General features: G+C 46.8%; 1 protein-coding gene across 2 annotated transcripts in view; it reads left to right on the forward strand.

The window, feature by feature from the left end:
• Window positions 1-9,128: 9,128 nt before the first annotated feature.
• The window catches only part of MPL (MPL proto-oncogene, thrombopoietin receptor), a 52,006-nt gene continuing 35,424 nt past the window's right edge, over window positions 9,129-25,710 (forward strand). The window contains exons 1-6 of one of the 2 annotated variants that reach the window (XM_077450649.1): window positions 9,129-9,446; window positions 11,596-11,734; window positions 17,108-17,289; window positions 18,808-18,962; window positions 19,042-19,186; window positions 22,054-22,165. In XM_077450649.1, the coding sequence (XP_077306775.1) occupies window positions 9,356-9,446; window positions 11,596-11,734; window positions 17,108-17,289; window positions 18,808-18,962; window positions 19,042-19,186; window positions 22,054-22,165 (824 nt within the window). In that variant the 5' untranslated portion in view covers window positions 9,129-9,355. The remainder of the gene's footprint in view (window positions 9,447-11,595; window positions 11,735-17,107; window positions 17,290-18,807; window positions 18,963-19,041; window positions 19,187-22,053; window positions 22,166-25,710) is intronic. The other variant, XM_077450650.1, reaches the window with a different exon arrangement.

A 25,710-nucleotide genomic window follows, 5' to 3' on the forward strand; every position in this document is an offset into this window, starting at 1 on the left:
TGTGTGTGTGTGTGTGTGTGTGTGTGTGTATACTGTGTGTGTGTGTATACTGTGTGTGTGTGTATACTGTGTGGCCCCATAATCTCCGATTGCCTGGGGACCCCATAATCTCCTAGTGCCAGGGGGCCCCATGAGTTGTCAGTCCACCCCTGACTGCAACCCAAATGATAGCTATAAGTATTGTATTCACTTTGTTGGGAACCCCCCCCTCCCCCCTGTGGGTGATCGCTGTACATTGCAGGGATTATAACCAACTTTATAGTATACTGATTGTATACTGTGTGTGTGTGTGTGTGTGTGTGTGTGTGTGTGTGTGTATACTGTGTGGCCCCATAATCTCCGATTGCCTGGGGGCCCCATAATCTCCTATTGCCAGGGGGCCCCATGAGTTGTCAGTCCGCCCCTGCAGAGATCCCCCCCCCCAAGTAACATAGTCCCTCCATCACAGAGCCCTCTAGTCACACAGCCCCCCCCCCCTCACAGAACCCCCCATCACAGAGCCCTCTAATCACAAAATTTCCCCATCACAGAGCCCTCAAACAATCCCCTATCAGAGCTCCAGAATCACACAATCCCCCATCACAGAGCCCCCAATCATACAATCCCCCATCACAGAGCCCCCAATCATACAATCCCCCATCACAGAGCCCCCAATCATACAATCCCCCATCACAGAGTCCCCCAATCATACAATCCCCCATCACAGAGTCCCCCAGTTACACAATCCCCCATCACAGAGCCCCCAATCATACAATCCCCCATCACAGAGCCCCCAATCATACAATCCCCCATCACAGAGCCCCCAATCATACAATCCCCCATCACAGAGTCCCCCAGTAAACACAATCCCCCATCACAGAGCCCCCCAGTCACACAATCCCCCATCACAGAGTCCCCAGTCACACTAGCCCTCTGCATCACAGAACCCCCCAATCACACAGTCCCCCATCACAGAGCCCCCATTCACACAAGCCCCCCATCACAGAGCCCCCAATCACACAAGCCCCCCATCACAGAGCCCCCCAAATACACAGCCCCCTCTTAACATCAGAACCCTATCTTTTGGCTCCAGCAGTGCCTCAGAGGACGGGAGCAGGAGGAGATCTGGAGTAGGTGGACTTCTGTCTACTCCTGAATGCAGCCCTGTATGTCGCCTGCTCTGTTTCAGAGTCATACCCTTCCATGGTACAGGCATGCTGGCCGCCATCACCACATCAATGAATGACACACTATGTCCTGGCCCTGGAGCATTGTCGGGTGTTATGGTGCTGACTTGGGGGGGGGGCTTTATCGCAACTCAAGAAGCTTATACAGGGCAAACTGGATCCCAGGCTCACGACACCCTGGCTCAGGATCACTGGTTTACAGACAAATCTATTGTGCGAATGACCTCAGAACCTTTTCAGACTGAAGTCAAATTCATGCCATCTACACAAGCCCAAATCCCAGTGACACGGCCTTAAAACAGCTACAGCAAACTGAAGTCAGATGGGTAGTTTTTAGGGTTATAGATACAAGAAAATCAAGTCTGAAGAATCTGCAGTATTATTCAGAGGGGAGCACAGGGCACCACATCCCAAACAAATACAATAGACAAGAAAAAGTGCTTAAAATAGCTAGGATTTTACAGGTGCCAATTATATACTACAACAATGAAAAGCAAAATGAATATTTATTGTTCCATAACAAACATTATATTTATTTTTTTAAATAACATTGATAAACACATGTTTCATGAACAAACTCTTCATTGAAGTGTCAACAACAAGAATGTACTGTAGCTTGTTATGGTGTAGCAATCTCAGCAAGTTTTGCCTATTAAAGCTTCATCAGGAGATATATACAGTACCACACCTTTGTAACGATCAAAGCAAAATTGTTGGAAATTGAGTGAAAACTTGTTCTGAAAAATGGGACCTGAATAATCACAGTGGTCAGACCCCCCCCCCCAAAAAAAAAAAAGAAGGGTGAAATTTGATGGCCATAGGAGGGACAACGGTTAGACCAGCCACATGCGGGAGCTGTGAGTATGGAATGCTGAATCCGCTATTAAGACATACTGGCTATCCCCATGAGTGGCGTGATCTATTGACCAGGTAGTGGATATGATCAGCCCTAAAAAGGGTAAATTGCAAGTGAGTGACACAAGGCTGTAAAAAAAATAATAATAATCAGTTGTATATATACATATGCAGGGTAATCAGTCCATAATGGAGTGATCTATATTGACTATTACATAAAACCCTGGTTCTTGCAGTCCTGACTCCTGACAGGACTTGGATACTTTTTGGGATATCTCTGTTGGAAGTATAGTGCTCCCTGGTATGCCTTCTGTGGCCTACCAAATACCACCCTTCCTTTTTTTGGGGGTCTTACTTTTTAGAACAAGATTTGACGCAATTTCCAACAGTTTTGCTTTCATCATCACAAAAGGTGTGGTACTGTATATCTCCTGAGGAAGCCATAATAGGCAAAACATGTTGAAATTATTACACCATAACAATATGCAGTCAGTTGTTGTTGTGGACACATTAATCAAGAGTTTGTTCATGAAAAATCTATTTTTATCAATTTTTGTTGAAAGAAAAAAAAAGTTTAATGTTTGCTATGGAACAATAAAACTGGAGGATGAATGATTCATTATTGTAGTATATAATTGCCACCTCTTTTGAACACTTTTTCTTGAAGATTGCAAATGCTCTTAATTGTCTCCAATGTTTGAATCCAGATAAGCCCAGTCTGCAGAGAGCCTTTCAATTCTATTCTTGACTTGCCACTCCCTGGGCTCATGGATTGTGATTCTATGTAGAACACTTCTATAGACATGCAAATTTTGAGTGCAATCATAAATGTCCAACCAATTTTTTCCAGTCGTCGCTGGAACTACACTTAACACTTCCATATTGTATAAGCCTACATGGTGGTCTGGAGACACCCTGCATTGTGTCATGGATCTAGCATGTTCATAAAGTTTTTCAAAATTAGGATCAGTTTAACCACATCAAGACCGCAATACGTATATATACTTTGCGGAGTGGTTTACCGGGCTTGTGGACGAAGATATCAGCCATAACCCCGGTGTTATTTTTTACTGCCGACGGCCGGCGTTCTCATTAAAGCGTTTAGAGTGGCTCATGAGCCACTGGAACACTTTTTAGAAGCGGCAGGAGGGGATGTACCACCGCTCGCTGGCATCTCTCTGACGGTGCTGCTGGCTGCTCCCATAGGAGGTCCTCTTTGATCGCCTCTATGGCCTTGGAGGAAGGGTGGACGTAATTTATTTATTTATTTTTCTTAAAGTGGTGTTGCCACCAAAAAATAAAAAATTGTTTACAATTCTTAAAAAAAATAAAAAATAAAAAAAAATTTTATAATTGGAAAAAAAAAACATTTTTTACTCACCTCTAAATACCTGTTGCTAGGGAGTCCCTTGTAATCTGCCTTCTTCCTTGCCCGGGCTGGTGACATCACTTCCCCTCACGCCGCACAGTCACCTGGGATCTGTCACGTGTCCCAGGTGACTGTACGGCGTATCACTGCGCCCTGTGCCGCTCGCGCTTGCGCAGTTGGTGCCCGGCTGTGAAGCCACAGCCGGGTGCCCACAGTACGCATGACGGCGCCGCGAGTGGATCGGGGATCAAGGGGGGGGGGGTGCTTCGTTCCCCCGCATCGCTGGACCCTGGGACAGGTAAGTGTCCGATTATTAAAAGTCAGCAGCTGCAGTATTTGTAGCTGCTGACTTTAAAATTTTTTTTTTTTTAGGGGGCACCCCACTTTAAGCAAAAAATCTAAATGTATTATTTATTTATTTTTGCTTTTAAAAGAAAAGAAAATATTTAGGGTCTTTTTGACCCCAGATCTCTCCATAAAGAGGACCTGTCATCCCTTATTTCTATTATATTCCTTGCAATAGGAATAAAAGTGATAAAAAAAAAATTAAAGGTACAGTGTAAAAATAAAAAGTAAAATAAATAAGATTTTTTTTTAAACCCCCCCCCCCCCCCCATCATCCCTCCATGAAGCAAACGCATATGTAAGTCACGCACATATGTAAATGGAATTTGCATCTCACATGTGAGCTATCGCCGCGATCGTTCGAGCAAGAGCAATAATTCTAGCATCAGACCTCCTCTGCAACTCTGAACAGGCAACCTGTAAAAAAAAATTAAAGCTTCGCCTATGGAGATTTTTAAGTCCCTTAGATTTTTGCCATTACACAAGCATGCATAGTTTTAAAGTGCGGCACGTTAGGTATCTATTTACTTGGCGTAACATCATATTTCACATTTAAAAAAAATAAAAATTACAGTGTATATTTTCTTTTTATTTTTTAATTAATTTTTTTATTAATTATAGTGTATTTTTCCCCAAAATTTGCATTTGCAACACCGCTGCGCAAATAACGTGTGATATAAAATATTGCAACGACCGCCATTTTTATTGTCTCTGCTAAAAAAAAAAAAAAAAAAAAAAAAAAAGTATAATGTTTGGGAAGTTATAAATAATCTAGCAAAAAATACTGCTTTAAACTTGTAGGTCAACACAGGTTGGACTTGTAGGACTTTTGATCTTTTTTCAACCTCACCTACTATGTAACTATGTAAATGAAAAGTGCCAGAAAAAGCCTGGTTTTCAAGTGGTTAAAGTGTTCGTAAAGCCCAAACTTTTTAGTTTAAGTAGGGAAGGGTTAAAACCCCTATGGAGTTATTGTGTTCTACCCATGTCCTGCGACCCTGTCCTGAAGATACAACCTTTACCGGGCTCTCCTGAGCGATCGGGGAGCCCGGGAAGGACGCAACCATTCTTGGTCTGATCTGCTGCTTTGGAGGCCAGGGGAGAGATCTGGGGTCTCATAGACCCCAGATCTCTCCATAAAGAGGACCTGTCATGGCCCATAAGCTATCACAACTGATGTTGTTCATCTCTTGTGATAGTGATAAAAGAGATTAAAAATATATATATATTTTTAAAGCAGTTCCCCCGTTCCTGCAAGCATATGTAAACAGTGATCGCACCACTCACGTGAGGCATCACAGCGAACGTCAGAGCCAGACCAATCATTTTAGCTCCAGACCCCCTGTGTAAATCTAAATTTGGTAGGCTCGTGCAATTTAGTTTCGTAACGAAACGAAATTCGGCCGAATTTTGCCTCTTTCGGACATTCGGATGCATTCGAATTAAAAAAATAACGAATTTCAACGAATATGAAAGAAATGATAGTGGATATAACGAGTGAATTCAACATGATTCAGTCGGAAAATATACGTCGGCAGAATGGCACGGCTGGGCAAAGTAACGTACCCGTACGTTACTTTGAATTTCCCGGCGCGGGCCTGCCGCAAGCTCCGTGGACCATGCACGCGGGACCCGCAGACTCGATCGCCACGGGGATACCCATGATCGTGTCACGGAGCTGAAGAATGTAAACAGCATCTCCCCGTTCTGCCTAATGACAGGACGCTGATCATCTGCTCCCTGTCATCGGGAGCAGCGATCAGTGTCCATGTCACACACAGCCCATCCCCCGGGCAACTAAGACACACTTAACCCCTCCCCCGCCCCATAGTGGTTAACCCCCTCAGGCTGGATTCACACCTATGCAGGAGGGCTTTCACACTAGAGCGATGCGCTGGCAGGATGGTGAAAAAAGTCCTGCTAGCCGCATCTTTGGAGCGGTGAAGGAGCGGTGTATTCACCGCTCCTAAACCGCTCCTACCCATTGAAATCAATGGGACACCGCGGCAATACCGCCGGCAAAGCGCCGCTGCAGCGGCGCTTTGCGGGCGGGTTTAACCCTTTTTCGGCCGCTAGCGGGGGTTAAAACCACCCCGCTAGCGCCCGCAGACCGCCGCTAAAACGACGGTAAAGCGCCACCAAAAATAGCGGCACTTTACCGCCGACGCCGCTCCCGCTGCAGTGTGAAAGCAGCCTTACTGCCAGTGCCATTTTTACAGTAACCAATGCAATTTTATAGCACTGATCGCTGTATTAATGCCAATGGTCCCAAAAATTTGTCAAAATTGTCTCCTATTTTGTAGGCGCTATAACTTTTGCGCAGACCAATCAATAAACGCTTATTGCGTTTTTTTTTTTTACTAAAAATATGTAGAAGAATACGTATCGGCCTAAAATGAGGAAAAAATATGTTTTTTTATATATATTTTTGGGGGATATTTATTATAGCAAAAAGTCAAAAATATTGCGTTTTTTACAAAAATGGCGCTCTTTTTTTGTTTAAAGTGCAAAAAATAAAAACCGCAGAGAGGATCAAATACCACCAAAAGAAAGCTCTATTTGTGAGAAAAAAAGGGCGTCAATTTTGTTTGGGAGCCACGCCGCACGACCGCGCAATTGTCAGTTAAAACGACGCAGTGCTCTGGTCAGGAAGGGGGTAAATCCTTCCAGGGCTGTGGTTAAAGATCTAATGAAACAAAAGGTCAACTCAAAGTAAATCTAATGCCGCGTGCACACGATCAGAATTCTCGTCGGAAAAAGGAATTCAAACTGTCTTGCCTGCACACGGCCACACCAAATTCCGACGGTCAATAACACCGCGACATGCAACACGTTCGATGGCACTATAAAAGGGAAGTTTAATGCTTCCGAGCATGCGTCGAATTGTTTCCGAGCATGCGTCTGAATTTTTGCGTGTCGGAATTGCATACACACGATCGAAAAATCCGATAGAAAGGTTTTCCGTCGGAGAAATTAAGAACAGGCTCTCAATCTAAAGACTGACAGAAAAAGACCGATTGGCATACACACAGTCGGAAAATCCGATGAAAAGCTCCCATCGGAAATTCCGGCCGTGTGTACATTACAGTCCAATCAGCTGATTCATTTTGTGCTGAAGGTTGGATTACTGGCAAAGTGCATCCCTGAGAACTGAGTGAGAAGGGTGTTGTATTGTATTTGAGCCGAGGAGAAGAGTTATTGTCATTGTGTGTGTGTGTTAAAAAAATGCAATAAAATGACTTTCCAAACTACGAATCATTATCACAAATATATACATACATATCGAATTTCAACGAATACGAATGAAATTATAGCGCATATAACGAATGAATTCATCACGACTCGAGATTCAGTATAACGAATATCGACACTCTCCAGAAATAACAAATTATCCGAAAACGTATTACGTAACATAACGAATATAACAGAACAAAATTCAGTATTTTACGAATGACAACTAACCGAAACTAAACAAAACTTTCCGTTGTGCACAAGTCTAAAATTCGGTATACTGTAAAGGCTTTTAAAGCGTCACCTATGGATAATTAAATGTACTGTAGTTTGTCGCCATTCCACGCAATTTTAACCACTTCCCGCCCAAGGTACGTCCAGGGACGTCCTTGACTTTCCGGGGGTATATCTGAATGATGCCTGAGGCCACAGACATCATTCAGATATCGGCGTTTTCAGCCGGCGATTCCCTGCACCATAAGAATGATCATAGTGGCTGTTCCGCCGCTTGATCGTTCTTATGGGAGGCGGGAGGGGACGTCCCCCCCTCATGCCACCCTCCGGTGCTTCTACTGACTCACCGCTTCCATCGGTAAGTCGGTCACAGGATCCGCCGGCCCCCGGATAATACCATAGAGATTTCCTGCGGACCAGATCATACCCGGAGTCTCTATGATCGTTCGGAGGCCGGGCGCGATGTTATGACGTTACGCCCGGCCTCTGCATTCAAAATAACGGCGCTGATTTGGCTGGGAAGCCAGGATCATTTTTTTTTATTATTATTTTTGGCTTCCCAGCCTAGAGGTGAGATATGGGGTCTTATTGACCTCCATATCTCACTGTAAATAAGTCCGATCGTGTCATATTCCTATTACAAGGGATGTTTATATTCCTTGTAATAGGAATAAAAGTAATCAATTTTTTTTTTTTTTTTTAAGTGTCAAACTAAAAAAATAAAAGTAAAATTATCAATAAAAAAAAAATAAAAAATTAAAGCGCCCCTGTCCCGTAGTAGCTCGTACGCAGAAGCGAATGCATACGCAAGTCCGGCCCACATATGAAAACGGTGCGTAAACCACACATGTGAGGTATCACCACGAACGTTAGAGCGAGAGCAATAATTCTAGTACTAGACCTCCTCTGTTATCTAAAACATGTAACCAGTAAAAATGTTAAAGCGTCGCTATGGGGATTTTTAAATACCAAAGTTTGGCTCCATTCCACGAGCGCGTGAAATTTTGAAGCGTGACATGTTGGGTATCTATTTACTCGGCGTATCTTCATCTATCACATTATGCAAAAAAATTGGGCTAACTTTACTGGGTTTTTTTTTAAGCATGAAACTGTTTTTTTTTTCTGAAAAAAACATGTTAAAAAAATTGCTGCGCAAATACCGTGTGAGATAAAAAGTTCCAACAACCGCCATTGTATTCTCTAGGGTCTTTGCTAAAAAAACATATATAATGTTTGGGGGTTCTATGTAATTTTCTAGCAAAAAAATTATGAATTTTACATGTAGGAGAGAAATGTCAGAATTGGCCTGGATGCGAAGTGGTTAAAGTGTGACAGGTTTGGTATTTATTTATTCAGTGTAACATCATCTTTTATATTTGTGTGCACTAAAATTCATTAACATGTAATTTTTACAAAAAAAATCGCATTTGAAAAACTGCTGCGCAAATACTGTGTGACATTAAAAAAAATTGCAACACCCATCATTTTATTCTCTAGGGTCTCTGCTTAAAACAATATGTAATGTTTGGGGTTTTATGTAATTTTCTAGCATAAAAATGCTGATTTTTACATGTAGGAGAAGAACGTCAGAATTGCCCGGAAGCCAAGTGGTTTAAAGCAAACTAAATATGAACCAATTTTTGAACGACATTCATCAAGCTGTTGAATATACTGAGAATTTTCATAGAAATTTTTGTAAAAATTCCTTTGAAAATCTACCAATGTATAGCGAGTTTAAGAGTAAAGCTAAACTAGAATAGAAAATCTGGCCAAGAGTTGGGCTTTAAAATTCTGGACTGTTTTGGGGTTATGACAGGTACACTTTAACCTAAATATGAGCCATTAATTAAACTGACAGCAGAGTCACACGCTCTGTGCCGTATTGCTGAGCCTTTCCATCGGAGAAGTCTCTTATCACCTCCCGGCCTGGTTCCTGCTGTTTACTCTCTGCGTTCCCCATGCCAGCCACCAACAGGATGCATGGGCTGCCCGGGGGCCGCGTCACTGTCACATAGTGCTTACCACACATTGCTGGTTTGGGGGCCCTTTACTCAGTCTATTTCCTGCGGCCCCAGTGTGAGAGCCAGATAAGTCCCCTGAGAACCTTCTGACATATTGTGGTGCTGGAGGGCACTGAGCTCGGGTCTACAGGAACATGGCAGACGTGTGGTGTGGAGGACGGCGACCTTTCTCCATCGCCCTCACCTTGTGGGTGAGCACTGCGATGTCCCTGGTGACGGAAGAAGGTAGGTTTGCTGTTTGGGTGGGTAGAGGGGGGGCGGGACTGATTCATGAGGGTTTTATGACCACAAAGTCTTGACACAACCAAAGAGCTCCATCTATCATCCATCCAAGGAGCTCCATCCATCATCCATCCAAGGAGCTCCATCCATCATCCATCCAAGGAGCTCCATCCATCATCCATCCAAGGAGCTCCATCCATCATCCATCCAAGGAGCTCCATCCATCATCCATCCAAGGAGCTCCATCCATCATCTATCCAAGGAGCTCCATTCATCATCCATCCAAGGAGCTCCATCCATCATCCATCCAAGGAGCTCCATCCATCATCCATCCAAGAAGCTCCATCCATCATCCATCCAAGGAGCTCCATTCATCATCCATCCAAGGAGCTCCATCCATCATCCATCCAAGAAGCTCCATCCATCAGCCATCCAAGGAGCTCCATTCATCATCCATCCAAGGAGCTCCATCCATCATCCATCCAAGAAGCTCCATCCATCATCCATCCAAGGAGCTCCATTCATCATCCATCCAAGGAGCTCCATCCATCATCCATCCATTGAGCTCCATCCATCATCCATCCAATATCCCAAAGCTCCATCCATAATACATCCAAGGAGCTCCCCCCATCATCCATCCAAGGAGCTCCATCCATAATCCATTCAAGGAGCTCCATTCATAATCCATCCAAGGAGCTCCACCCATCATCCATCCAAGGAGCTCCATACATTATCCATCCATGGATCCATCCATAATCAATCCTACAGGGCCACCAAGTCTGTTAAGGAGCTCCATTCATCATCCATCCAAGGAGATCCATCCATAATCAATCCATGGAGCTCCATCCATCATCCATCCAAAGAGCTCCATCCATCATCCATCCAAGGAGCTCCATCCATCAACCATCCAAGGAGCTCCATCCATCATCCATCCAAGGAGCTCCATCCATAATCCATCCAAGGAGCTCCATTCATCATCCATCCATGGAGCTCCATACATCATCCATCCAAGGAGATCCATTCATCATCCATCGGAGGAGATCCATCCATAATCGATCCAAGGAACTCCATCCATCATCCATCCAAGGAGCTCCATCCATCATCCATCCATGGAGCTCCATCCATCATCCATCCAAGGAGCTCCATCCATCATCCATCCATGGAGCTCCATCCATCATCCATCCAAGGAGCTCCATACATCATCCATCCAAGGAGATCCATTCATCATCCATCGGAGGAGATCCATCCACAATCGATCCAAGGAACTCCATCCATCATCCATCCAAGGAGCTCCATCCATCATCCATCCATGGAGCTCCATCCATCATCCATCCAAGGATCTCCATCCATCATCCAACCAAGGAGCTCCATACATCATCCATCCAAGGAGATCCATCCATCATCCATCCAATGTCTTGTAGAAAAATATCCCAAAACGTATCTGTTGATGTGCCATCTACTGTTCTGTTGATGACCTAACCTCCTTCACCTGTGGATCTTGGGAAAATGATTCCTGGCTTTAAGTGGCATTCCAAGTTCAGTCTAACATTCAATCCTAACATACAATCCGAGGAGAAAATATCATAAGAACATTTGATCAGAAAGGAAAATGGCCTAAGAACATTATAAGATTTTGCCTTATTTGCATACAACCCATCCTTATCCATTGGGGCTGGACTAATAGCTCTACACATTTTTTATTCATAGACACCCGATGTGTACATGCAGGGAGGATGGAAAGGTCCGCTTTCACATACACACTGATATGATAATTAACACTACACCGATCACTTTCATATAGACAAAAAATAAAATATTAAAATGATATTAAACCGAAAACCTAAAATGTAATATATTGCAGCTTACCAATCATTAGTGGTGGTGGCTACATTTGTTTTCTTTTTTTAGTCTTTTTTTTCATCTGTTTTCACCTGATGATCTGGCCAGTAAGGCACCTTCTGTATTAGAGCTCCCCGACGCTGGATGAAGGACCAGCTTTGGACAGCAACATTGTCAATCTGGGGGGAGGGGAGTGTTAGATGTATTAGCCGATTTATATACACTAACAAATTGAACCATAAACTCCATCTCACACTTTATAAATGTTACAATTACAGATCATGTGACCTGGTGTTGCACATTTATCTTCCAGACCTGCTCCTCCTGTCAAGAGACCAGGACATCCCTCACTGCTTTTCCCATGACTTCATGAAGATCACATGTTACTGGGGGGCCGAGGAGCTGGAGACGGGCCAAGATGTGACCTGTGGATTTTATTACTCCTATGAAGAGTGAGTCCACCATTTACTGAACTGTTTACAGGTCTCCCATGTGAAGAACTGTACGGCACTGCTTTTTGCTGATAGAGCATGCTGGGACTTGTAGTTCCATAACAGCTCTTCACATCCACTGGGCGGTGGCCCACTGACCCTCCCCGACGTCTCCAGCCAGCTGCATGCAGATTGCTCAACCTCCCACAGTGCCTTCTAGCTCACACAGTCCCTACAACCTTCCATAGTGGTCCACAGTTCCCCCAGGCCCAATGACAACTCTCTGCCTCCAAAGTGCCCCCCACACCCACTGACAGTTCTCAGCCTCCACGGTTCCCCCAAGCCCACTGACAGCTCTCAGCCTTCACAGTGCCCCCCACAGCCACGACAGCTCTCAGCCTCCACAGTGCCTTCTAGCTCATATAGTGCCTGTAATCTTCTATAGTGGTCCACAGTTCCCCCATATCCAATGACAACTCTCAACCTCAACAGTGTCCCCCACACCCATTGACAGCTCTCAGCCTTCACAGTGCCCCCCACACCCATTGACAGCTCTCAGCCTTCACAGTGCCCCCCACACCCATTGACAGCTCTCAGCCTTCACAGTGCCCCCCACACCCATTGACAGTTCTCAGCCTCCACAGTTCCCCCCACACCCATTGACTGTTCTCAGCCTCCACAGTTCCCCCCACACCCACTGACAGTTCTCAGCCTCCACAGTTCCCCCAAAACACCCATTGACAGTTCTCAGCCTCCACAGTTCCCCCCACACCCATTGACAGCTCTCAGCCTCCACAGTGCTCCCCACACCCACTGACAGCTCTAAGCCTCCACAGTTCCCCCCACACCCACTGACAGCTCTCAGCCTCCACAGTTCCCCGCACACCCATTGACAGTTCTCAGCCTCCACAGTTCCCCGCACACCCACTGACAGCTCTCAGCCTCCACAGTGCCTTCTAGCTCATATGGTGCCTACAACCTTCTATAGTGGTCCACAGTTCCCCCATATCCAATGACAGCTCTCAGCCTCCACAGTGTCCCCCACACCCATTGACAGTTCTCGGCCTCCACAGTGCCCCCCACACCCATTGACAGCTCTCAGCCTCCACAATGCCCCCCACACCCACTGACAGCTCTCAGCCTCCACAGTGCCACCCAGCCTCATACAGTGTTCCCCAGCCTGCTGCAGACAGAGCCTCCAGCCCTCCACAGTGACCCCAGCAGTGTCCCACAGTGTCCCCTGTACTTCCCAGCCCCCATCAGAAACCTCATCCTCTACAGGGCCACCAAGTCTGCTAAGAAGTCCCCTAACACCCTCCACAACCGCCATCCCCTGCAGTGACATCCTGCTCCATCCAGAGCCTTACTCTGATTTCACTGCACACTGTGAGCCTCTCACAATGTGCATGAGAAGCTGCAGCAAGCCATATAAAGCCCAACTCATTTCCTGGATAGAGGACATCCAGCATCAGATTCTAACCTTTCCCATCCGAGCCTTACTGACCCCTCCATTTTCATTCTTTGGATTTTATTTCTTTAAAAAATGTAGCACTACCTCCGTAGGAGTTGCAAATGTCAGGGTTCCCCACTGCTGCACAGCCAGGCACGTAAAATCTTCAACTTCCATCCTGACACAGTGAACAGTACTTGAGCTTTGTTTTTTTTTTGCGTTTTATTAGGAGGTTATAACTTGGATGGGGATAGGAATTACGGGATGCCCAACTTCAGGGCCGCTGATAGGCCAGTACAAATGGCCCTGTTGTACCGGGCCCGGCCAGCAGGGGGGCCCAGGCAAGCTGAGCAGATAAATAATTAATATTTAAAAAAAAAAAAAAATCCTCCAGCCATGGCCGATCAGAGTCCGTCCGGCTCAACTACCAACCAAATAGCCCCCACCACCCCCCGGTTATTTTTACGTTTTTTTTTTTTTTTTGTGCAGATAGCTATCTGCAGACTAGGTGGCGGCAGGGGAGGGACTATTTCCTCTATTTCGGGTGCGGAAGAATACCTCTTCTGCACCCGCTCTTCATACTGGTTGTGGCTCAAATCCCAGCCAGTGCGTCCTCTATCGTGCCGTCCCCCTTGGCGCCGTGGAGTGATTCCTCCCCCTCCTCTTGCGAGAAGTGTCAGTGAGGCGAGCGGCGGTGGCAGAACACAAAAAATAAGTAGCTGGCATCATTGACATGACATAGCATCTGAATGGAATCATTTGTGGACACTCCAGTCCAGGCAGCAGCAGGATCAGGGAAGAAGTGCCTCCTGGAGCCCAGCTAAAAATGACACAGGTATGTGCTTGCTTGGGGGGGAATTCAAGATCTACTACTGATGCAGCAGCGTATGTATATACATTATGGTATTAGCAGCATCTGCAGGCATCACATGCGTTATGACATTAGCGTCATGGGTGGCACTGTATGCAGCAGAATATGGCATTGGTGGCATGGGTGGCACTGTCTGCAGGTAGCACATGCGTTATGGCCCATAAGACATGTGCTGCCTGCAGACAGTGCCACCCATGCTGCCAATGCCATATTGTGCTGCAGACAGTGCCACCCATGACGCCAATGTCATAACGCATGTGATGCCTGCAGAGACAGTGCCATCCATGCCGCCAATGGCATTATGCCATTGGCGGCATGGGTGGCACTGTCTGCAGCACAATATGTCATTGGCGGCATGGGTGCACTGTCAGCAAGTAGCACATGCGTTATGCCATTAGTATCACGGCTGGCACTGTTTGCAGCACGTTACAGCATTGGCGGCACTGTCTGCCGGTAGCACATGCTTTATGGCCCATAACGCATGTGCTGCCTGCAGAGACAGTGCCACCTGTGCCGCCAATGCCGTAATGTGCTACAGACAGTGTCACCCATGCCGCCAATGCCGTAATGTGCTACAGACAGTGCCGCCAATGCCGTAATGTGCTGCAGACAGTGCCAGCCATGCCGCCAATGCCGTAATGTGCTGCAGACAGTGCCAGCCATGCCTATCACTTGTAGACAAACCTGCACTTTGTTTCAAGGCGGGGTCTGGAGAGGGGCTGGGACAGGGCGGGGCTGAAGGAGGGACCATGGGCAGGGCCAGGGGTGGAGCTGAAGGGGGCCCCGTCAGGTAGGCTGTACGGGGCCCCATGATTTCTATCAGCGGCCCTGCCCAACTTGACAGTAACAAAAACCAGGGACAACTTCCTCCTTATATACAGCTCCTCTTGATTCTCCTGCACAACTCTGCTTGTTCCTCTGTACAGCTCCGATTTATTTATTCCTTTTAGAAACTATCAGTCTTTGTTAGATTAGCAACAGCCCCTTACAGGTTAGGAACTCTCAGTCCTTTAGGAAAGCAGCACAATTTGTTGTGAACAGCATCCTGTAGCACCTCCAACTCCCCTGTAGACACTGGTCCCAGCTCTACTACTGCAGAAAATGCTAGCCCACCTGATTCCCTTCTCACCAGTCTACCCGACTGACCCTCTTCACCAATCTACCTGACTGACCCTCTCCACCAGTCTGCCCGCCTGACCCTCTTCACCAGTCTGCCCGACTGACCCTCTTCACCAGTCTACTCGACTGACCCTCTTCTCCAGTCTACCCGACTGACCCTCTTCACCAGTCTGCCCGACTGACCCTCTTCACCAGTCTACCTGATTGACCCTCTTCAACAGTCTACCCAACTGAGTATTCACCAGTCTACCCACCTGACCTTCTTCATCAGTCTACCTGACTGACCTTCTGCACCAGTCTCCCCAATTGGCTCTTCATCAGTCTACCTGACTCACCCTCTTCACCAGTCTACCTGACTGACTCTTCACCAGTCTACCCGACTGACCCTCTTCACCAGTCAACCCAACTGACCCTCTGGACCAGTCTACCCAATTGACTCTTCACCAGTCTATCTGACTGACTCTTTACCAGTCTACCCAACTGACCCTCTTCACCATTCGACCCCACCGGCCTTCTTTACCAGTCTACTCAAAATTTACCAGTCTACCCGACTGACTCTCTTCACTAGTCTACCCGAGTGACCCTCTTCGCCAGTCTACCCGACTGACTCTCTTCATCAGTCTACCCAACTGACCCTCTTCGCCAGTCTGCCCGACTGACCCTCTTCACCAGTCAACCCTACCGGCCTTCTTCACTAGTCTACACGACAGACTTTTCACCAGTCTATACGACTGACCCTCTTCACCAGTCTACCCGACTGACTCTTCACCAGTCTAACCAACTGACCCTCTTCACCAGTCTAACTGACTGATCCTCTTCACCAGTCTACCCAACTGACTCTTCATCAGTCTACGTTACTAACTTATCACCAGTCTACCTGACTGACCCTCTTGACCAGTCTACCCAACTGACTCTTCACCAGTCTACCCAACTGACCCTCTTCACCAGTCTACATTACTAACTTATCACCAGTCTACCCGACTGACTCTCTTAACCAGTCTTCCCGACTGACTCACTGGAGATCTCCCAGTACAAGGCTGAATACTTAAGCATAATGCTGTCTTCAAGAGAGACTGTCTCTCTGTAAGTCCCTGCACCGTGCCATAGTACTCACACTCTCCTCCCTCTGCCTCTCAGGAAAGACTCCTTCCAACTTCTTCGCCTCAAGGGCCACAACAGCCTCCATTTTCCACCTGGCTCCCTGCCCAGCATGACTCTCCTCTATTGAAGGGCTCACTTATTTCCCTGCCAGGCCCACTTCCTGGCCATTGGCTAAGGGCCCCTAAATAAGAAGGACAACCCTCCTAGCCTCTGCCCTTCCAGAACATTCTCCACCATTCCAGAACCAGGGGGAGGAACCAGAGAGCTGCCTGTATGAGTCATGCTGCCCTGAACTCTAATAACCCTGACCCAATTACAGACTCGTATGATTAAACATGAGCCAGGATATAGTTTGCCTACACTCACACTAGTAACACACTAGAGGGCGCTACACATAGAAGCTCAGCGGAATGCCACCTCCTCCAGACTGACACCCACCCATCAAGGCATTTTGATTTTTGTATAAATGCCTCCCAAGAGCCTGTTTGCATCAGGACTGAGGGCTCTTGAGAGGGATACTAAAGCAGGGTGCTGGGATGTGTTCAGGAAGCTATGTACAGCATCCTGCTGGCCCCTCCCACCAGCCATGATTTGCTGAAATTTCATAAAGAAGTATAGAGACCCAGTGATGGCATCACTAGGACCAAAATGAAGCATGTAATGAAAACAGAAAGGTTTATTTAAAAATTTCAGTAAAATGTTGCTAAGGGAGGAAAGGAGCAACCAAGGAAGGCAAAATACAAACAGATTTATCGATTTCGTAATGCAATGAAAAACAAAACGTTTTGGGGCGGAGCTTCACTTTAATGCTGGAACAGATCCGTTTTCCGATTTTTTTTTTCTGTTTCTTTAGAGTTTTTGTTCTCCGCAGAGAACCCGAGGAGGAATGTGACATCACCATCCAAAACACGAGCCCCGCGCTGTACGTCTGCGAGCATGATGACGTCCGGCTGTTCAATTACCTCCACGTGTCCATCAAGGATAAGAGTACCAATCAGATCCTGCGCAACCGCACCATCCAAGTTGAGCTGATCAGTAAGGAAATTCAGTGATTGCTATCATGTACCTTCTCAGATGTAGGATTGCTAGAGATTGTGAAGACAGGGCAGGGACAAGGGGTGAGCAGGAGGGACGGCTGGCTGCTCTGGACACCAAAACAAATTTGGGGGGGGGGAAGGGGTGATTTGTGCTGGGAGGAGGGGGGATTTGGCGGGTGGCGGGGGTAAGAATTGGTCTAGAAGGGGAAATGTTGGTAAGTGTGCTAGAAGTGGTGATTTGGGGGAATTTGTGTTGGGAAGGGGGATGGATGAAGAGGATTTGTGCTGGGTGGTGGATTTAGGGGGGTTTGTGCTTGTAAAGGTAATATGGTCGGGGGGGGAATTTGAGATAGGATTGGAATTTTTTTTTGGGGGGGGGGAATTTGTGCTAGGATTGGAATTTTTTTTGGGGGGGTATTTGTGCTAGTAGGGGTGATCAGGGATATTTGTGCTAGGTGGGGGGATCTAGGGGGGTTTGTGCTTGAAAAGGTAATATGGTCAGGGGGGGATTTGTTCTAAGGCCGGATTTTTTTTTTGTGGGGGGGGGGCATTTGTGCTAGTAGGGATGATCAGGGATATTTGTGCTAGGAAGGGAAATCATGGGGGGGGATTTGTGCTAGGAGGGGGGATACAAAGTGGGGCGGAGAGGTTTTACACTCAGAGGGGATATTTGAGGGGCAGAGGATTTGTGTTAGGAAGGGGGGGTTTTGTTTGTACTAGAAAAGGTAACATGGTGGGGGGCATTTGTGCTAAGATCTGAATTTTGAGGGGGGGGGGGCGATTTGTTCTAGTGGGGATGATTGGGGGGGGTATTTGTGCTAGGAGGGGAAATTGGGTGGGGGAGATTTGTGGTAGGAGGGGGGATTTGAAATGTGGAGTAGAGGATTTATGCTCGAAGGGGAAATTTGAGGGTTAGATGATTTGTGCTAGGAGGGGGGATTTGGGGGTTTGTACTAGAAAAGGTAACATGGTGGGGGGCATTTGTGCTAAGATCTGAATTTTGAGGGGGGGGGTTATTTATTTCTAGTGGGGATGATTGGGGGGTATTTTTTGCTAGGAGGGGAAATTGGGTGGGGGAGATTTGTGCTAGGAGGGGGGATTTGAAATGCAGAGGAGAGGATTAATGCTTGAAGGGGAAATTTGAGGGGTAGATGATTTGTGCTAGGAGGGGAGATTTGGGGGATTTGTGCTAGAAAAGGTACTATGGTGGGGGGGGGGGGTTGTGCTAAGTTCATGGAACCCCCAGGTATAGGGTGGGTTGACATAGGTTATTATGTATGGTGGGATGTGAACAGGTGTAGAAAGATGGGCGCCAGTCACTTTTAAAGCAGAACAAAGTGTTTATTGGTCACCTTTTTTGTGGGGAGTGGAAAAATTGGGCACCAGATAGATTTTATATGACTCAACATTGTATCTTTGGGAATACCCTCCAAGCCAATCACGATGTTGCAAAAGAACGTACTGTGACTGACATATATAGAGGAACATTTTTACTGACGTGTGTGTGTATTTTTAGGAATATTCTCATATCCCGGCAATATCAGGTTTTCCTGGGATGAGCGCAGAGACCAGATCCGTGTGAATTGGGACCCTCTGGAATTTGAATTCTCGTTTGTTCTGCAGTACCAGGTTCAGTATTGGCCGGAGAATTCCACAGATGAACAGCGAAAGGTGATTTCTTTGGCCGTGGCCCAGGAAGAAATCATTGATCTTATATGACATTATATATATATATTGTATCTCTGAACAGATTGTGCTGGTAGAAGAACTAACACTGTCTCAGCTCATGCCGGACCTGCGCTACCAGCTCCGCGTCCGCACATCCTGGATGGGTGAGAATGCGATCTGGGGGCCGTGGTCAGAGGTGATAACATTCGACAGTCCGGGGTATTCAGGTATCATTTCTATCACTATTATCCTTGTGAAAGCCAAACTCCCGCCAAAATGTCTTCCTTTGAATAAAGTTACAATTTCCGACAGATTTTACATTTCTCTTTGTGTCCCCATTGGGGGGGTTTCCTTCACTTCCTGTGACACCAGTAAAAGTAATGGGAGGGGTGGCTGTCACTGGGATAGGAAGGCACAGACACTATTAAAACATTGTCAGAGGATCTAGTTCTCCCGCTGCCTAATCTGAGGCCTAGGGGGTCACATGTGGCCCTCTGACACTTTGTGCCACCCTGGGGCCCCTAAACACACAAATCTGTGTTTCCTTATTGCTCTGTTAAGCCCCGTACACACGAGAGGACTTATGTCCGACAGACTTCCGAAGGAGTTCCGACTCGGCTCGAATAAGGAAGTTCATAGCCAGTAGCCAATAGCTGCCCTAGCGTCGGTTTTAGTCTGTCGGAGTAGCACACACACGAGCGGATTTTTCGAAGGGGACCCGGGTCCGGCGGAGTTCCGTCGGGAAAATTTGAAGCATGTTCCATATTCTAAAGTCCTTCGGACTTTGGCGAGTCAAAAGTCCGTTGCAGCCCACACACGATCGGATAGTCTGACGGACTCAGTCCTTCGGACTTTGGATGTTGAAAAGTCCGCTCGTGTGTACGCGGCATTATAGCAGTGATCTCTAGCAGTCTTATATAATGTATCTCCAGTCTATGAAGGATTTTACCTCTCCGACAACTCATTATGTCTGCAGTCTCTGACCATCTCCTGTATCATGTCTGCAGTCTCTGACCATCTCCTGTATCATGTCTGCAGTCTCTGACCATCTCCTGTATCATGTCTGCAGTCTCTGACCATCTCCTGTATCATGTCTGCAGTCTCTGACCATCTCTTGTATCATGTCTGCAGTCTCTGACCATCTCTTGTATCATGTCTTCAGTCTCTGACCATCTCCTGTATCATTTCTGCAGTCCCTGGCTATCACTTGTCGTATGTCTGCAGTCTCTGAACATCTCCAGTATCATGTTTGCAGTCTCTGACCATCTCCTGTATCATGTCTGGAGTCTCTGACCATCTCCTGTATCACGTCTGCAGTCTCTTACCATCTTCTGTATCATGTCTGCAGTCTCTGACCATCTCCTGTAGTATGTCTGCAGTCTCTGACCATCTCTTGTATCATGTCTGCAGTCTCTGACCAGCTCGTGTAGTATGTCTGCAGTCTCTGACTATCTCCTGTAGTAAGTCTGCAGTCTCTGACCATATTCTGTATCATGTCTGCAGTCTATGACCATCTCCTGTATCATCTCTGCAGTCTCTGACCATCTCCTGTAGTATGTCTGCAGTCTCTGACCATCTCTTGTATCATGTCTGCAGTCTCAGACCATCTCTTGTATCATGTCTGCAGTCTCAGACCATCTCCTGTATCATGTCTGCAGTCTCTGACCATCTCCTGTATCATGTCTGCAGTCTCTGACCATCTCCAGTATCACGTCTGCAGTCTCTTACCATCTTCTGTATCATGTCTGCAGTCTCTGGCCATCTCCTGTAGTATGTCTGCAGTCTCTGACTATCTCCCGTAGTAAGTCTGCAGTCTCTGACCATATCCTGTATCATCTCTGCAGTCTCTGACCATCTCCTGTAGTATGTCTGCAGTCTCTGACCATCTCTTGTATCATATCTGCAGTCTCAGACCGTCTCTTGTATCATGTCTGCAGTCTCAGACCATCTCCTGTATCATGTCTGCAGTCTCTGACCATCTCCTGTAGTATGTCTGCAGTCTCTGACCATCTCTTGTATCATGTCTGCAGTCTCAGACCATCTCTTGTATCATGTCTGCAGTCTCAGACCATCTCCTGTATCATGTCTGCAGTCTCAGACCATCTCCTGTATCATGTCTGCAGTCTCTGACCATCTCCTGTATCATGTCTGCAGTCTCTGACCATCTCCTGTATCATGTCTGCAGTCTCTGACCATCTCCTGTAGTATGTTTGCAGTCTCTGACCATCTCTTGTATCATGTCTGCAGTCTCTGACCATCTCCTGTAGTATGTCTGCAGTCTATGACCATCTCTTGTATCATGTCTGCAGTCTCTGACCATCTCCTGTAGTATGTTTGCAGTCTCTGACCATCTCTTGTATCATGTCTGCAGTCTATGACCATCTCTTGTATCATGTCTGCAGTCTCTGACCATTTCCAGTATCATGTTTGCAGTCTCAGACCATCTCTTGTATCATGTCTGCAGTCTCAGACCATCTCCTGTATCATGTCTGCAGTCTCTGACCATCTCCTGTATCATGTCTGCAGTCTCTGACCATCTCCAGTCTCATGTCTGCAGTCTCTGACCATTTCCAGTATCATGTTTGCAGTCTCTATCTCCAGTCTCAAGTCTGCAGTCTCTGACCATCTCCTGTAATATGTCTGCTTTCCTGTATCATGTCTGTTGTCACGTAACCTTAAAAAAGACTCCGGCTAGCGACCAAAAAAGCGCCGCTAAAATGCAGCTAAAGCACCGCAAGAAAGACCGGCGCTTTAGCGCTGTTTTAGATGCGCTTCAGTGTGAATGGGGACTAAAACCTATTTATTCCTATGGACACTCCGGTGATGTGGGATGTCTGCAGTGGATCCTCCATGGAAATACTATAATCATTTATTGGCTGGTGAAAACGGTTCTTTCGGGATCTGCTCGCCTCTGCGCACCCAGATCGGTCATAAATCTGAATGTCTGGGCATTGACATGAATGGAGGGAAAGGCGGTAAAAAGTGGTGTGGTGCCATATCAGTTGGAGGTTCTGCATGGTGCTCCTAGATGGGAGATCATAGGTATGCGAGGCTCCTCCGGGCTTCTCACCGGCTCACCGTGTTCTCTTTTCAGACATCGCCGGCTTGAAATGCTTCACCTCCGACCTGACTCTGGTGTGCTGTCAGTGGAAGGAGAAGACGGAGGATCATCCGCTGTCATCCCAGGAAGTCTTCTACAGATACAGGTAGGCCGGGACAAGGTCATCCAGTGCCCAGAGCAAAGAAGCCAAACTGCACCCCCCATGATGTGCAAGCATAGGGGGTCCTACACCCAGCAGACACTCGCTTGTCAGAATCACTGCCGCTGTCACTACTCCTGTCAGCCTTGTAACAGAAGAAAGGGCGCCCCCCCCCCCCATACCTACAGTAAACCATTGTGCCCGGGGCAGCCGTCCCTCTGGCCCACCCCTTGTCGCAACTCTGCAGGTAGGGGGATAACTGCACTGTTATTAACCACTTGACCCCTGAAAGGTTTACCCCCCCCCACCCCCGTTCATGACCAGGCCATTTTGTGTGACACAGCACTGCATTACTTTAACTAACAATTGTGTAGTCGTGCGACTCTGTACCCAAATACAATTTATGTCCTTTTTTTCCCCACAAATAGAGCTTTCTTTTGGTGGTATTTGATCACCTCTGTGGTTTTTATTTTTTGCGCTATAAACAAAAAACAGAGAAACAATTTTGAAAAAACTTAAATATTTTTTCGTTTCTGCTATAAAACACATCCAATAAAAAGACTGACATTTTTTTTTTCATCGGTTTAGGGCAGGGGGTCTCCAAACTTTTTAAACGAAGGGCCAGTTTACTTGTCTATCAGGCATTAAGGGGCAAGACTGTGGCCTGTGGGAGCAGAAAATTCCATGGTGTCAGTGGGAGGAATAGTGCCCCATCATTGGTGTGTCAGAGGGAGGAATAGTGCCCCATCATTGGTGTGTCAGTGGAAGGAATAGTACCCTATCATTGGTGTGTCAGAAGGAGGAATAGTGCCCCATCATTGGTGTGTCAGAGGTAGGAATAGTGCCCCATCATTGGTGTGTCAGAGGTAGGAATAGTGCCCCATCATTGGTGTGTCAGTGGAAGGAATAGTACCCTATCATTGGTGTGTCAGAGGTAGGAATAGTGCCCCATCATTGGTGTGTCAGACGGAGGAATAGTGCCCCATCATTGGTGTGTCAGTGGAAGGAATAGTACCCCATCATTGGTGTGTCAGAGGGAGGAATAGTGCCCCATCATTGGTATCAGTGGGAGGAATAGTGCCCCATCATTGGTGTTGGTGGGAAGAATAGTGCCCCATAACTGGTGTCGGTGGGAAGAATAGTGCCCCATCATTGGTGCCAGAGGGAGGAATAGTGCCCCATCATTGGTATCAGTGGTAGGAATAGTACCCCATCATTGGTGTCGGTGGGAGGAATAGTGCCCCCTCATTGGTGTCAGTGGGAGGAATAGTGCTCCATCATTGGTGTCAGAGGGAGGAATAGTGCCCCATCATTGGTATCAGTGGTAGGAATAGTGGGAGGAATAGTGCCCCATCATTGGTGTCAGTGGGAAGAATAGTGCTCCATCATTGGCGTCAGTGGGAGGAATATTGCCCCATCATTGGTGTCAGTGGGAGGAATAGTGCCCCATCATTGGTGTCAGTGGGAGGAATAGTACCCCATCATTGGTGTCAGTGGGAGGAATAGTACCCCATCATTGGTGTCGGTGGGAGGAATAGTGCCCCATCATTGGTGTCAGTGGGAGGAATAGTGCTCCATCATTGGTGTCAGCGGGAGGAATAGTGCCCCATCATTGGTGTCAGCAGGAGGAATAGTGCCCCATCATTGGTATCAGTAGGAGGAATAGTGCCCCATCATTGGTGTCAGTGGGAGGAATAGTGCCCACATCATTGGTGTCAGTGGGAGGAATAGTGCTCCATTGTTGGTGTCAGTGGGAAGAATAGTGCCCCATCATTGGTATCAGTAGGAGGAATAGTGCCCCATAATTGGTGTCAGTGGGAGGAATGGTGCCCCATCATTGGTGTCAGTGGGAGGAATGGTGCCCCATCATTGGTATCAGTAGGAGGAATAGTGCCCCATCATTGGTGTCAGTGGGAAGAATAGTGCCCCATTCTTTGTATCAATGGGAGAAATAGCGCTCCACCATTGGTGTCACTGGGTGAAATAGTGCTCCATCATTGGTGTCAGTGGGTGGAATAGTGCTCCATCATTGGTGTCAGTGGGAGGAATAGTGCCCCTTCGATGGTATCAGTGGGTGGAACAGTGTCTCAAGGGCCAGATAAAGGCAAGCAAAGGGCCACATCTGGCCCCAGGTCTGCAGTTTGGAGAACACTGGTTTAGGGCAATATGTATTCTGCTAAAAAAAAAATCACAATAAGCGTATATTAATTGGTTTGCACAAAAGTTATAGAGTTTACAAACTATGGGATATTTATTAATTTTTTTACTAGTAATGGCGGCGATCCACGACTTATATTGGGACTGCGATATTGCGACAGACAATCGGACACTTTGGACACTTTTTGGGGACCAGTGACACTATATCACAATACAGTGATTAGTGCTAAAAATATGCACTGTCACTGTACTAATGACATTGGCTGGGAAGGGGTTAACACCAGGGGTGATCAAAAGGGTTAACGGTGTGCCTAGCCAGTGTTTATGCTTGTACTGTGTGAGATGCTTTTACTAGGGAAAGAGATGGATTTTTTTTCCCCTGCTGTGTAGTGACACAAACTCCACCCCCCCCCCCCCCTCTTTGTCAGAATGATGATCTGCCTTCTTTACATTGGCAGATCGCCATTCTAGCTCTCTGCCGGACGATTGGCGGGTGCCGGAGGATATCGGGGTACTGTGCACCCGCCTAGCGGCTTCCCCTGTGTGTGCCCCCTACCCGGACGTGTCGGATCATGTTAACTGTATATATATGTGGGTGGCTACCTTTGCATACCTCCCAACTTTCTGAGATGGTAACAAGGGACACCTATTAGCAAAATGATGTAGGCATAAGACACACCCCCTGTCATTCCCCCTTAAAGGAGAAATTAACAAAAAATAGGATTTTTAATACAGCTTACCTGTAAAATCCTTTTCTTTGAAGTACATCACGGGACACAGAGCCATAGTAGTTACTATGTGGGTTGTAGGCCACCTTCAGGTGATGGACACTGGCACGCCCTAAATTAAAAAGTTCACTCCCTATATAACCCCTCCTTCTACTAGGAGTACCTCAGTTTTGACCTCTGTGTCCCGTGATGTACTTCAAAGAAAAGGATTTTACAGGTGTAGCACTGACTCCCGAAGGAGCGGCTGATTTGATTTGGGCCTGCACTATAGTAACAACACCCCACTAACTTGGCTCAGTCCCCTTGACACAGCTGTGGTGCAATACAATACAGTACAATATAATACAATGCAAGGTACCTGTAGTGTAACCTCAGGATCCACTGGCTCCACCTGCTGGGAGAAAACAGTACACCACACAACTGGATGCTTAAACCACAGTGTATTTTACTGCGAAAATATTCAAAGAGGTGATTACAGTAATTGCGCTGTCATCCTAACATAGGACGACAGCAGAATGGATTTCAATATCAAACAATATACATAAATACCTGGGAGCTCCCCTTACTTGCTATGCGTGAGATCTCACTTAAAGTACTTGGTCTTTGGTCTTCTTGTCTTCGCTAGCTAAAGTAATTCCTTGTGATTTGTAATTCACAGGTTAAAGT

This window comes from Lithobates pipiens, unplaced genomic scaffold (genome assembly GCF_037356315.1).
Source record: "Lithobates pipiens isolate NorthernLeopardFrog02 unplaced genomic scaffold, aLitPip1_a1.2 Scaffold_23, whole genome shotgun sequence".
Taxonomy (NCBI): domain Eukaryota; kingdom Metazoa; phylum Chordata; class Amphibia; order Anura; family Ranidae; genus Lithobates; species Lithobates pipiens.